This window comes from Rhagoletis zephyria, unplaced genomic scaffold (assembly GCF_001687245.7).
Source record: "Rhagoletis zephyria isolate East Lansing unplaced genomic scaffold, Rhagoletis_zephyria_1.1 Rzeph_scaffold_06735, whole genome shotgun sequence".
NCBI classification, from domain to species: Eukaryota; Metazoa; Arthropoda; class Insecta; order Diptera; family Tephritidae; genus Rhagoletis; species Rhagoletis zephyria.
The window spans coordinates 12748-27891 of NW_016163818.1; the positions used below are offsets into that span (position 1 = coordinate 12748).

The window sequence follows — 15144 nt, forward strand, 5'->3', positions numbered from 1 at the left end:
GGACAGTTTAATATGTGTTCTAATAAACTATTGCTAATCATTCGTTCGAGAGAAGCACATCGTTTGATATTTGCTGGTCATCAAATTGGACACATACGTTGCGTTTTGGGCATTCGGTAAATCTGTTCGCTTATCAAGGTTTACACACCGCCCGCTACTGTAGTATTTTGCTAACAAGAAAAGAGCTTCTTGTAACAACATTTTTGGCGCCCAACGTGGGGCAGTGTGTAACAAAACGTATAAGTTAATATACGTAAAATCTTATTTCGAATAAATTAACCGGCATATCGAAATGACATGTAAGTTTGCTATCAACCAAAAGGCAACATTCATCTATTGGCAAACGGTTCGTGCACACATCGCAGTACCATTGTTGCAGTTTTTTCGTCACCGCTAACTTGTTGAGAGTTTCCCACCGTGGATCCCGTTCTCTTTGGTACAAACAGTTCTCCATCGCATCGCTGCAGTTAAATTGGTCAAACGCCTAAAGGTTCGCATGTCATTGATCGCCCTTCAAAATCACCGCTCGTTGGAAAGCGTATGCATGTATGATAAACCTAGTTTTTCTATTGCATTTTTTACGCCTTCGACACATTCGCTGCCTGCGTTTTGAAGTCGCTGATATATGTCGTTGATATAAGCTGACGCTGCGCTGCTTACACCTACCGGCTCTGTATACATCATTCCTGCATTTGTGTGTTTGCTCACGCTGCGCACACGAATTGTCGCTGCTTATCACATCGTTCTACTCTTGCTGGTTTGGCACACTGCATTTGTGCTGCTTATTTTTTGTTGATTTTGCTTCGCAGTCGCGGTTAACATCACCGTTTGATCGTCGTCAGGTATTTTGCCTACTTGTTAACCCAACAGACAATTGATATCGCAGATCGTGTTAGCCAGACATGTCGCTGGAAGAGTGTAAACGCAAGCGTGCAAACATAAAACGAAACATATCACGCATCAGATCAATTGTTGATGTCATTAAAGATGCTGAGGACAAACCATGGCATGTCGAGCTACAATGTCGTTTAGGAATTTTAGAATCTTATTTTAAACAAGCGTTATCTGTACAGCTGAAATAGAGGATTTGGATCCAACAGATAATGGTCGCGCGGATTTGGAAGATAGCTACGTCGCAGTTAAACAAAGTATTCAAGCACAACTTGGCGAGGATGTGAACAGTACTGTAAATTATACAGAGCCGGCATCATCAGCGTCTGATTCCACCGTCTCACATCTCCCAAGGTTGTCGCTACCTAGTTTTAGTGGAAGTTACGCTGAATACAAAAATTTCATAACGTCTTTTACCCAAATAATTGCACGTGAGCCTAGACTCTCAAATATCGAAAGATTCAATTATCTGTTATCTTGCTTGAAAGGGGCAGCACTAGAAACCGTCAAAGCCTTTCAGGTCACAAGCGAGAATTATCCGAAGGCTTTAGATATGCTTAAAGAACGCTTCGATAATCCTACCTTAATATTTTTAGAAGGCATTGCTTCGCTGTTTACCCTGCAATCGGTTGACAAACCAAACCCTCAACAGTTGCGCAGCCTAGTCGACAAAGCGTCGGCTATCTTCAGCTCGTTGGAGTCTTTGGGCACCAGCACGAACATCTCACAGGCAATGCTTATCTACATAGTTATAAGCAAATGTGATTAGCAAACTCGTAACAAGTGGAATGAAGCTCTTGATTATAAATCACTTCCAACCTGGTCTCAGTGCACTCAGGTCTTGGAACGTCACTGCCAGTTTCTATACTCATCTGAATCGTCTTTGCAGCGCAAATCTGATTCAAACAAGCAAAATCGGTCAGGGGCCAACAGTTAGAAGTCATCGTTCGCCATTACTAAACCTTGCTGCGTTCTCTGTTCTGGTTCCAATCATAAAATTATTAGTTGCTCGCAATTCAAGGAGCTGAATACCACTCAACGGTTCGACGCCGCAAAGCGGTACGATCTGTGTATCAACTGTCTTAGCAACGGACATAGAATCGCCCAGTGTCCGTCAAAGAATCGTTGTCGCACATGCAATCGTGCCCATCACACGATGCTGCATCACGACAACGCGTCTTAGTCACCATCGACAGCATCATCAGCTACTACCTCATCACAACCTTCGTATTCTGCTCGAGCTTCGTGGAATAATGCATCATCACAATCATCCGAATCGTTTGGTAAACAGCAAACGTACAACGAGGCACGCTCATTGCAAGCAGCAACGCATTCGCACATGGATTTATCGGAGGGTGGTAACGTAATTCTGGCAACGGCTATGGTGCTCGTCAAAGACTCGACAGGCGCGTACAAACTTGGTAGAGCCTTACTCGATTCATGCTCCCAAGTAAACTTCATCACCGATGATTTCGCTCAAAAACTTCGGCTTAGCAGAGAAAGGCATTATGTCGGCATTCGGAGTATTGGTGAATCACTCACCAATCTCAAGGCACGCACAACAACTACCATCAAATCACGCACTTCATCGTTCGAACTTTCATTGCAATTTGGAATTACTTCGCAAATCGCATATCAACCTGACAGTGAAATTGACACTTCAACTTGGAATCTGCCAGCCAATACCACATTAGCAGACGAACTGTTCTTTAAATCGCGGCGCATCGATTTGTTGCTTGGCACAGAGGCCTTCTTCGACGCACTTTCTGTTGGTCAAATACGACTGGGCTCTAACTTACCTACGCTTCAAAAAACTTTGTTCGGTTGGGTCGTTTCAGGCAGATATCAACGTCAACGTCAGGCGGTATCTGCGTCTTATCTGCTGTCAAACGAAAGCTCTATCGATGAAAATCTACAGCTGTTATGGGAGCTTGAAGCAGTCGACACAACAGTCAAACCGATTCAGCCTGGACATCGTATATGCGAAAACTACTTCTTAGCTACTACTCATCAGGACGCTACAGGACGCATAGTCGTAAACCTACCTCTCAAAGACAGTCCAAATCGCCTAGGAAAGTCGCTTGACATCGCTCGCCGCCGATTTATCGCAATTGAAAGACGACTGCTTAATTCACCTGACATTCGACAACAATACATTTCGTTCATTGAAGAATACGAAAGTCTTGGTCACATGTCTGCCGTTGCAGCACCTAAATTGGAAGAATCACACTACTACATCCCCCATCACTACGTGCTTAAGCCCAATAGCGAATCAACCAAACTACGAGTGGTGTTTGACGCCTCATGTCGCAATACAACACAAACATCACTGAACGATCTGCTGTTAGTGGGGCCTACAATCAAGAGGAGCTGTAAATTCTACTGTTGCGGTTCCGGTTATATCGATATACCATAACCGCGGATATCACCAAGATGTACAGGCAAGTATTCGTAAATACAAATCATTGCAAATTTCAATATATCCTTTGGCGAGCCTCTCCAGATCTAGATCTCCTCACTTACCAGCTTAACACCGTTACGTATGGAACAGCATCAGCGCAATACCTTGCGGTCCGCAGTCTCCATATTCTGGCGGACCAGTACATGGATGAGATTCCAACCGGTGCTTCGGCTATAAAGTCGTCATTTTATGTCGACGATATGCTATGTGAGCTGACGAAATCGAGACGTTGCAGACCCTAAAAACGGAGGTAACTGAAGTTCTTCGTCGAGGACTGTCAAAATGGCACTCAAATCACCCAGATTTCATGAAAGTCGGACAACTAAGGAGCTTAGCATCACCGATGATTCCGTAACTAGCGCGCTTGGGGTAACTTGGCATCAACGACGTGACGTTCTCTTGTTCACATTCAAACCCAAGCAAGTTTACACTTCCGTAACAAAGCGAACAATCCTCTCTGTCGCGCCATCCCTGTTTGATCCCCTCGGATTATTGTCACCACTCGTTATTACAGCGAAGATAATTCTTCAAGAATTATAGTTGCTAAAGCTCAACTGGGATGAGTCCGTGCCTCAGAATCTGTATAATGCGTGGAACAACTGTTTAGAATCATTCAATTCGATCTCGTCTCTTACTGCGCCTCGCTACTGTCTGCAACCAAATGCTCGCAACATTCAAATTCATGGGTTTTGTGACGCATCAATTCGCGCATACGGCTGCGCGTTGTATGTGAGAACGGAAGATTTGGGTGGACATGTTGCTGTTCACTTGCTTACATCAAAGTCCAGATTCGCGCCAGTAAAGAAGCAATCGCTCCCTTAGCTTGAACTGTGCGGCGCGCACCTTCTCGCTCTATATATGCAAAAACAAAAGACATTTTCATCAATCGACCCACTTCCACTTACTTTTGGACTGACTCCCAACTAGTACTACACTGGTTGCAACAGCATTCAGCCACTTTATCGACGTTCGTAGGCAATAGAATATCCAACATACAAGAGTTGACTTCATAAGGACGTTGGAAATTTGTGCCAACCAAGGAAAATCCCGCTGATCTTGTATCTCGAGGATGCGCTGTCTCCGAACTCAAATCATTGACCTTGTTTTCAGGCCCTTCATTTTTACGTGAAGAAATGTCGAAATGGCCTCAAAGCAAAGGTAAGATTGAAATTGATATGGACATAGTCAACGCCGAGAAACGCAAAACCTTGTTTGCTGCAGTCAAGGAGACGAACTATTTACTAGAAATTATTGATGGTATCAGCTCATACCGCCATTGCTTGCGTCTGGTTGCTTGGGTGTGTCGATTCTGTGACAAATGCAGAAAAATGCCGTCATCTACTAGTTCGTCGCCGTCGCCTCAAGAAATGCGACACAATTACACTGCATAATCTGGAATATTCAAACGCAACATTTCTCCGACGATCGGCTCCGTCTTCAAAGGAATCAGCCATTAAACAATAATTTAAAATTTCTAACACCATTTCTAGATAACTCTTCAGGATTTGAGCTTATTAAAGTTGGTGGCCGCTTGGATTACGCCGACTTGCCAGAATGCCAAAAACATCCGATCCTGCTGCACAGCAACTCACAATTTGTGTTCAAATACGTTTGACACCTTCACCTACATAATTACTATGCCGGCCCTAAAGCATTAGTAGCATTGATTCGCCTTGAATTTTGGATCGTCAACGCTAGGGACTTAGCTCGTCGCATTGTTCGTTCTTGTGTGCATTGCGTCCGCTATAGACCAAAGCTACTGGAACAGGTCATGGGGCCTCTGCCAGCTGCACGCCTCACACCAGCACGACCTTTCGAACGTTGTGGAGTCGACTTTTGTGGTCCCATAAGTACATATCTACGAGTTCGAGGAAAGGCCCCTAACAAGTCGTATTTAGCAGTATTCGTTTGCCTGCTGACTAAAGCAGTCCATATAGAGGTAGTTTCGGACTTGTCAACAAAGGCATTTCTAAATGCTTTAAAGCGTATGGGCGGTCGTCATAAAATGCCATGCGAAATATATTGTGACAATGCTACAAATTTTGTTGGCGCCTCTAACCACCTGAAAGAACTCAAACAATTTCTGTTTAGTAAAGACACGCAAGAAGAAATTTACAAATTCTGTGCTTCTGATTTCATTAACTTTAATTTTATTCCTCCCAGGGCACCCCACTTTGGCGGCCTTTGGGAAGCAGCGGTTAAGAGGGCAAAGGGACTATTAAATCGGACCTTAGCAAACACCAGACTAACAAATGAAGAGCTGAGCACTGTCGCTGTGGAAATCGAGGCCGTACTCAACTCGCGCCCACTATCACCGTTGTCCTCAGACCCCAATGACTTTGGCGCACTCACTGCTGGACATTTCTTAGTTGGCGACTCCCTACGTGCGTTGCCTGAGCGATCACTAGACCACAGGAGCATCTCCAACTTGGATCGCTATGACACGATCACTTCGATTAAACAACGATTTTGGCGCCGCTGGTCTGCAGAATATATAAACGAATTACGCGCTCGTGTCAAATGGACGTCACCTTCACCCAACTTAAAAAATGGAACCCTAGTTGTCATCCACGACGACAATCTACCACCACAACGTTGGAGGCTTGGTCGCGTCGAATCCACCGTACTTGGACGTGACGGTCATGTTCGCGTAGCACATCTTCGCACTGCTAATGGACCTTGCTGTCGACCTATACACAAACTTGCTATTCTGCCTGTCTCTTGAAAGAAATTTCTTTCAATGGGCCCGGGATGTTGGATCACCCTAATGATGCCGGCTCAAGCAGCAGATAAAATATTAGCTTTAAGTGTTAGCACTATAATTTCCACTCACGCTGTAAACCTAACATGCATTAACTCTATAGTTGCACATACACACACACTGTCTAACATACATATGTAATTACACTCATTCCTACTCTCACTTGTTTTCGTTTACCAAGTTATCAGCATGTACAATTTAATATGTGTTCTAATAAACTATTGCTAATCATTCGTTCGAGAGAAGCACATCGTTTGATATTTGCTGGTCATCAAATTGGACACATACGTTGCGTTTTGGGCATTCGGTAAATCTGTTCGCTTATCAAGGTTTACACACCGCCCGCTACTGTAGTCTTTTGCTAACAAGAAAAGAGCTTCTTGTAACAACATTAGGGGTATTCTCCAAATCTTGCAAAGCCATTGCACGTAGCACGGATTGCACGGATTGCATAAATTGCAAACACACACCAAGAAAATTCATGGGAAACAACATTTCCTATCGCTGCAAAATATGCAACGTCGAAACCCATGTATATATTTTGCAAAATAGCATAGCAAGATAATAGCGACCCTGTGCTAGTTGTTTTGTTGTTGGAATTGCTACATATTTCTCTCATTCCTCTCATCTCGCTCACTTAATTTTTTTTTGCTGTCTCTTGTTATTGTATTTGATACATAATTTCGCTGCTTGCTCCCCATGCATGCTACCACTTTGCAATGGGGTGTTCTCGTACTCTTCGAAATTTGGAATAGTATTTTTGCATTTCGTGCAATCCGTGCATCGTGCAAGACTTCGAGAATACCCCTATTGTGTTTATTCGTCTTCCATATAACAAAAAATGACACTGTATATCGATGACTTAGAGGAAGATCGACCTATCTGGGCAGAGAGTTCGAGAACGCCCGATATCAGAAAACTTTTCAACAACATCCTATTTAAAAATTTGGCTGAAAAACGCCCTATTTTAGAATTTTATTGAAAAACGCCCTATCTCAAAACTAGAACCAAAAATACCCTATCTCAGCTGACGATTCAAAAACGCTTTATCTCAGCACATTTTCAATGCATTTTCGTTTGAGATGGGGCTTTTTTGAACCGAATAATAATAATAACATACTATATAAATATCTAGTTTCAATATAAAAAATTTATGTACCTATCATTAATTGTGTATAAATATCTATGCCAATATATGTATGTGATATGTATTAGGGTGGTCCAAAAATGCATGTGAAAAGGTAAAGTCGGAATTTTTATGCTCTCACCACCTAGGATTGTTTTATACTGAAAAAAGTATACCCTTATTTTTTTAATTTGAAATCAAAAAAATATATAGAGATCGCTCAAAGCGCCCAAAGTTTTCCATGTATTTTATATTGGGGTCTAATGGGGGAGTGAAGTGAATCTATAACCTATCCTTCCCAAACGACAGCCTCACCCACTGTCCATCAAGGCTTGGTGGTCCCTGTTATCGCTAACGAGGCTCTGTCTACCGATGCGAGGCGGTATATCCTCGCTAAAGGCTGAGCTCCCGTAGTGTGGACTGGACCCGGACTGTACGTGACGTGCATCGACGAACGCTCAGGACGTTAAGAACTTGATGACGTGTGGATCAATACGTAAGGGACACCAATCTTCGCGTTTGAAAACGCACCGACAAATCCTGAAGCGTCTGTTCCCCAGTGGGACGGCTCCCTGATCGGCGTCTGACCCATATTGGGCGACAGGACAATCTTCACCTGGCAGTAGGTATAAAATGCATAGTGCGACCCCGCCACTCTAACGCCAAGGGACAAGGCTCTTCAAAAGAAGCATGCCTACATTGTACGGAAGAATGAGCGACTCCGTGAGGAGAAAGCCTCGAATGCTTCCGAAAATGAGGCCGCTGTCTCTGGAAAAGCCACCAACTCCGAAAAAAGAGACGCTGTAACCAAACCCCCCTCTAGGGGGCAGTCTGTCGACGAAGAAAGCTTCTCCCCTGTCCGCTGTTGGAAATAACAAGTCGTCGCAGTCACTGACGCCCAAGGTGCCGAAGACCACGAGGCCAGTGTTCCCACGGCTGGACGGCCTCGACATCGGCAGCTGCTATAGCCTCCGGTGGTAAGGGAACGGTTGCACGCACTCCGAAGAGACAACTGTCTGGCGACAAGAAGGCACAGCCTGAGCAGAAGCGGGTGAAAACTTCATCAACCTTATGCTCAGCACCAGAGCTCCAGGTAGCAATCATAGACCGGAATCACCGGAAGGAAAGATTCCATCGGACAAATCATGATCATGAGGGCACTACTTGGCGAAATCCAGTGTACCAAAAACAATAACATTGGTATGTTTGATGGAGCCAAGTGGCAGAAGGGAGTCAAAGTTGTTGGATGTGGTAACAAGAAGTCGCTAGGGTTACTAAAAAACTGCGTCCGCAACCAAGATGAACTTTGGGCCAACGCAAGACTGGAAGTTGTTCCACTCTCAGAGGTGCCATCCCATACGACAGTGTGGCACTTATAAAATGTCTAAATGTGGATGTCATCCCTGATGACTGGACGATTGTCCGAGGCCACGCTCGCGACGAAGGTAACGGCAAGGACCTGTGTATCAAGATCGGTTCACAATCCCTGCATATTTTGCGTCGCAAGCCGTTCAGATAAGATACGGCATTGGTCACCTTAGGGTGATCATCCCCGATGCAGAAGGTGAATCCGAAAAGCCTAAAAGTTGTGCAGATTAATCTGCTAATTGTTAAATTAAAAATTGGGTATTATTATTGAAAGTCTCCTGAAGATAACCAGAGTTTTCCGATCGAAAAATATTGATTTTCAAGAATTCAATACCATTTCTACGAAAAATTGTATTTTTCCCAACTAAAAATACATGGAAAACTTTGGGGGCTTTGAAAGACTTCTAAATATTTTTTGATTTCAAAATAAAAACTAGGGGTATACTTTTTTTCGGTTTAGAACAATCCTATTACAATTCCGACTTTACTGTTTTTGGCCCACCCTAATGTATACACATCTACATATCGTCGCTTAAAGTACAAAACCGCGTATCAACAAGATGCAAAACCGCGTATGTGAGGTTGCATAAATTATTTTCTAGCGAATAAAAGCACTCATATTTCAAAATGGTTATCTTTTTTATAAAGCAATCGCATTTTTGGCTAGTATATTTTAGGTGGAATAGATAAGGATTGAGCCAAGAGCTTGTGCGAGCAAATCCAATTTTTGGCAGCAAATGTCAGTTAGGCGATTTTGTACTTTAAACGACGCACGCAATCTAACACACGGTTGGAGCAGGAACGCAGCACAGCAGAAACATACAAAAAATCTCCAAATAAACGGTTTTTGAGGGTTTTAACTAACAAAAACCTGGTTTCAACTTACTTCAACGTGCCTAAGGTACAACGCATACACTAATACAAAGGCGCAACAGAATAAATATCTGCATGATAATGTACACAATAAAATTCTGCCGCAGCCGCAGTTCACCAGAGAATGCTGCAAATGGAATGGTTCATCAATAAAGTCAACATAATATGTTGTCACTTAAGTTTATTAGCCCTTAAGTCACAATACCAGCACAGCTCGGTCAGAAAAACACTAAGTGAATGACCTAATAAATGCAAAATTATAATTCATTTGTAAAATAATTCGGTTTTATTACAATACTTACCAAATTTCACGCGGTTAGAAAACAAATATCAGCGAATAAGAACAAAACGAACAACGAAAATTGAATCAATGTAGCTTGTTTATAATTTTTTTTCTAATATTTTGGGAAATGTTCAGTGAAATTAGCAAAGAAACAACACAGTTTCTCCTAAGGTAGTTCAAGATGGCGGATAAGAGGGAGAAGTTGCCAACGTATAACCCCTTTCATTTTTGCATCATGAAAATTGTGTTAGCTGCATACGCACGCCTTTGGTCCCATACAAGTTGTATGTGGATGACAAATTTTTGACAGTAAATTGGCGACGAGTGTAAATATTGGGTTATGCAGCGTTTTTGCTGCATTTAAAATGCAACATATATTTTCGAAGAGCGTTCATGCTATCGCATTTAGCAAATGTACATTTACGCGAGTTCGAAATCTTATGCTTTTGACAAACAGTCGTGTTCCAGTCGCTTATTCAGATCCGTATCTATTACGATCAATTCTCACGGAAAAGATAATGTGCAAAAACCCTACTGAAAAGGAAAGAATAAATTTTAAACCGAAAATTCAATACAAAAACTTTAATTGTTTTAACCATAACCAAAAATTTGTTTGTGTACATATGTATTCATTTTTCGCTGCTGTCAATTAAAATTTCCTCACTTAATTAGGAAACGAAACAAACAGAGTTGAGTAAAAATTGATCCAGATTTCTATCAGCATCACATCGATGTTGACTGCGTAACTTTTTTTTTATCAAAATAATGTAAAATAATAAATGAAATCTCGATCGGCGATCACTGAAACGCAACTAGCCACTGTATACGCGAAAAAGCAATGTTGCCACTTTTTCTCATTAAACCATGTTCGGATCATGGAAATTTTGGAAGATCACAGGGTTGCTTTTAGCATTTAGATTCTTAATTTAAAAATGGAGTTGTATATAGTTGTATTTACGTGACGAATTTGTATGGATAAATGTACATTTAGAGTAGCATTTAGAGCTAAATGTGCTAAATGTGCTTTTACGCGTAAGCCAAAACAGCCCATTAGCCTGTTACGTAGCGAGTTTTTAGTTTTTAAACTATAATTTTCTATTTGTATGGAAGAAAATAATACCATCGGCAAATTTTTTTCACATTTACACATAGTTGAACAATGTATACTTTTGAACTTGTTCTTAGCTGACTCTAGCTTAGATGGTTCTGAGACAGTTCATATAACAACAGTTCCTAGATAGTTCAAAAAGGGTCATCTCCGGGCTAGAACAAATGTGGCTAGTTTTGAGCTGGTTCTAAGAAGTATAGTATAGTGCCTTTTCTTTAAATACTTGTAATTAAATAAGCACGCATACAATTTTGTAAATAAAAAGTACTTCATTTTATGATTAATTAGCTATTTGTTTTGCACTAATTTACTTTTTCGGGAAAACTGCGTTATTTTTATAAATAATTTATATTTTTTACGTAGAAAGGGTATTTCTGTGATACTTCTAATTAAAAATCTACACTAAGTCGTGTGAAAATATGAGAAAAACGGTGATATATTGAATGCTTATTTGTGATAACTCAGCAGTAAATTATATTAAATATACTGAAATGTAATACATAGACTCTCCGGCATCGAATAAGAATATCTAGAATTTTGAATATTTACAATGGCTTTCATGCTAAATTTTTTTCGAAAATTTTTTATTTGAGGATGGCTTATAAGTATTATAACATAAACATATAAATTCACGTTTCTGTGATGGAAATTAAGTAGAATTCTAGAAGCTGTTAAAAAACATTCAATATTTTCAAACCGGAGTTATAAAAATGCACTCCTATAGCCCATTAAATTTTAGTATAATTTATTGCGCTGATTTTTCCTAACTCTTTTTACGCACGCTTTTGAAGGTATTCTCCTATTTAAGTATTTTCGTTTAAGATACAAGGTTACAATTTACCACACTAAAAGTTGGCTACAAAACTGAATACAGGAAATATTTATAAAAAAAACTCTGATTATAAATAGTGGAAAAAAGCAAACGATAATTTACAAGGCGTACTTAGCACGGTGCTTNTCGTATTGAGAGGACAAAATTCTCCAGCAGCAAAAGTTCTGAGAATTTAGCAGCATTCGCTCTCAAAGAGGCGAAATATCAACAGAAGTACGAGAACGCGAAATTTCCAAAAACTTGCAACCTTCGAAACAGCTGATCGCTTGCACAGTTGCCACTGGTGATTAATTTGGAAATTTATTTTCTGTTTGGTACATTTTTCCCCGATTTGACATTTTATACAATGAATAGTTTTCGATAAGAAAAACCTTTTTGAAATACAAATTAAATATATCGGAATGAATAAGTTATTTTTCTCGTAATTATTTGTGATATCACATGGCGACGCATTCAAAAACAAGAGTATCTCCTCCAAACAGCTATCACTGATCCAAAAACAATAGATATAGCTACAGATATAGCTTTAAAATTATAAAATATTCATTTCAACAATCAAGCTACCAAAACCGAAAACTTCAGCAAAACAACATTTCAACATGCAGCATTTAAATGTATTTTGGTATATTTAAAGGTAAATTATGGTACAAACGAAAAATGTCATACGGTAACCATAGTCAGCACACACTAAAATTGGATTGTCAAGGGGCGGTGGTGTTTTAATCGCTGTTCAGCGTCGGTTTCGCTCATCACTCGTGCATTTGGAAAATGTGGATTCACTTCTGGACCAACTTTGCGTTGTGGTACAAGGTCACACGAATATATATATCTGTGCGTCCTACATTGCACCGTCCAGTGCTGATAGTCTATACAAAGCGCATGTTGACAACATAACGGCTCTCGTCTGCAAACATTCTGGCAGCAACTTTTGTGTTCTTGGAGACTTCAACTTGCCTAGTATAGAATGGTCATATGTAGATAGTAATTATGCCCTATTTCCAAAAAACATTAATAGCTTTTCGGAATCCTACTTAGTTGATTGTTTTTTATGTTTAGGTTTTATTCAAATCAACAGTTTCTTAAACAAGTTTTTTAGAATTCTGGATCTTGTATTCATAAGTGATAACATGCATTTCACACTTCATGAATGTCTTGATCCTTTATCAAGTTCTTGTAATCATCACATACCGCTCATTATTGGTCTAGAATTTTACAGTTTTAAAAGTCTTCATGTTAGTAATCAAATTAATAGTTTTTGCTTTAAACGTTGTAATTTTAATATTGTGGATAACGAAATTTCTCTATTAGATTGGGATTCCCTTTTTACTGGAATTAATATTTCTTCATGCTTTGATACATTTAAAACAAAGATGTATGAAATATTCTGCGAAAACGTACCACGTGTTAGCAAGAAGTGCTATAGGGTTCCTTGGTATACGAGAAAATTAAAAAGGCTAAAGAATTTGAGGAACAAGTTTTTAAGAAAATTTAAATTAACAAGTGCCCAAGCGTATAGGGGTAAATATTTGCGCTATTCCAAGAAGTTTAAACAGTTGAGTAAAATTCTCCAGCGAAATTATATTCGCAAATTTGAGTCTGATATTAAGTCTAATCCAAAAGCTTTCTGGCGTTACGTTAAGTCCAAAAAGTCCTGCTCTAATATTCCCTCTGAGGTATTTTACAACGGGAGTTATGCTTCCTCCACCCAGGAGGCAGCTGATCTTTTCGCTGACTTTTTTAGTTCTAACTTTGATCCATCGTCGGAACATCTGAGTGATAATTTTTGGAAAACCAATTCCACCATTAACTTTGGATCCCTTTCACTATCTATTGAGGATGTTTGGGATGGAATTCAGGGCCTTAAAAGCTCTTCGCTTGCGGATATTGATGGTTTCTCATCCTATCTCTTCAAGAATTGTCCTGCCCTTACATATCCTCTTTTGCTAATTTTCAATAAATCGTTAGATTCGGGGGAGTCTATTGATGCGTGGAAAGTTACGTCCATCACACCTTTATTCAAGGCTGGTAATAAAAAAGATGTTGCTAATTATAGGCCTATTTCCAAACTTTCTACGACATCGAAGCTATTTGAATATATTATCAAACAAAAGTTGTATTTTGCCGTAAAGCGTCGCATATCTAATAACCAGCATGGTTTCATGGCTGGCAGGTCAACCATCACTAATCTTGCTGTATTCACAGAATTTTGTATGTCTGCTTTCAATGACAGATTCCAAGTCGATACAATCTATACCGACTTTTCCAAGGCTTTTGACAAAGTCAACCATTCAATTCTAATCTCCAAATTGCGCAGTTTTGGGTTTCATTCCATTTTTTTTAAATAGATAAAGTCGTTCCTTTCATGTCGTAAATGTGTAGTTGTTGTTGATAATGTTTCTTTTCAACCTTTTGTTGCCTCTTCTGGTGTCCCTCAGGGCAGTATTCTGGGTCCATTACTCTTCATCATTTTTATTAATGATATATCTGATTGTTTTAAATTTTCTGAATTTATTTTATATGCAGACGATTTAAAAATTTTTAAAACAATTTCAAGTCGATCTGATTCAGCTAAGCTCCAGTCAGATCTCAATAACGTTGTGGCATGGTGTGATAAAAATCACCTTCAGCTAAATATTCGGAAGTGTTCTCACATAACGTTTTCTAAGTCTAGGCAGTTTTTGGTTACTTCATACTTAATTAAGGAATCATGTCTCACCACTTTGGATGAAGTTTCTGATCTGGGAGTAATTTTTGATTCAAATTTCCTATTTCTGAGTCATTTAAATTATATAATTTCTAAGTCATATTCAACACTTCCTTTATTCGGCGCTTTGGTTCAGACTTTACTGATCCTTACACTCTAAAATTACTATTTACCTCACTTGTACGATCTAAGTTAGAATATGCGGTCTTTATATGGAGGCCATATCACCTTTGTCACATTAATAGACTTGAGCGAATTCAAAAGAATTTGTTTCGTTTTGCTCTCAGATCGCTTAACTTTGCTGAACCGATTCCTTCATATGATGCTAGATGTGCTTTAATAAGCTTGAAGTCTTTACAAAGTGTTACGGAGTGTTCTTTCACTCTGCTTTATCTTTGATATTATCAGTGGAGAAATTGATTGTTCATTTCTTTTAGAGCGCATTTATTTTTACATTACACAAAGAAAATTGCGGAGCAATGATTTATTCTTTCTGGAGCGAGTCCGGACGGTTTATGCATCCTATGCTCCGATTCATAGAGCATTGAAAGAATTTAATCAAATCTCAAATTCTTTGGCCTTTGATTTCTCGTCGCCTAAGCAATTGTTTAAATTATCATTGAATGAACTATATAGTTAAGCTTGAACTTGTATCGTTAAGTATTTTTGTAGTAGTCTGTAAGAAATCATGTATTTCTAGATTTACTAGATATGAATAAATAAATAAATAAACAAAC

At 39.6% G+C, this 15144-nt stretch overlaps 1 protein-coding gene across 1 annotated transcript; it reads left to right on the plus strand.

Moving 5' to 3' along the window:
• The first annotated feature begins 2230 nt into the window (after window positions 1–2230).
• On the plus strand, window positions 2231–3307 carry LOC108373479 (uncharacterized). The gene has a single exon (XM_017629373.1). It carries the CDS (start codon window positions 2231–2233, stop codon window positions 3305–3307), a length of 1077 nt encoding a protein of 358 aa, XP_017484862.1.
• Window positions 3308–15144: the final 11837 nt, after the last annotated feature.

What these genes read in the sequence shown, in the direction of transcription:
- LOC108373479 (XM_017629373.1), top strand. Translation starts at nt 2,231, where the DNA reads ATGGATTTATCGGAGGGTGGTAACGTAATTCTGGCAACGGCTATGGTG.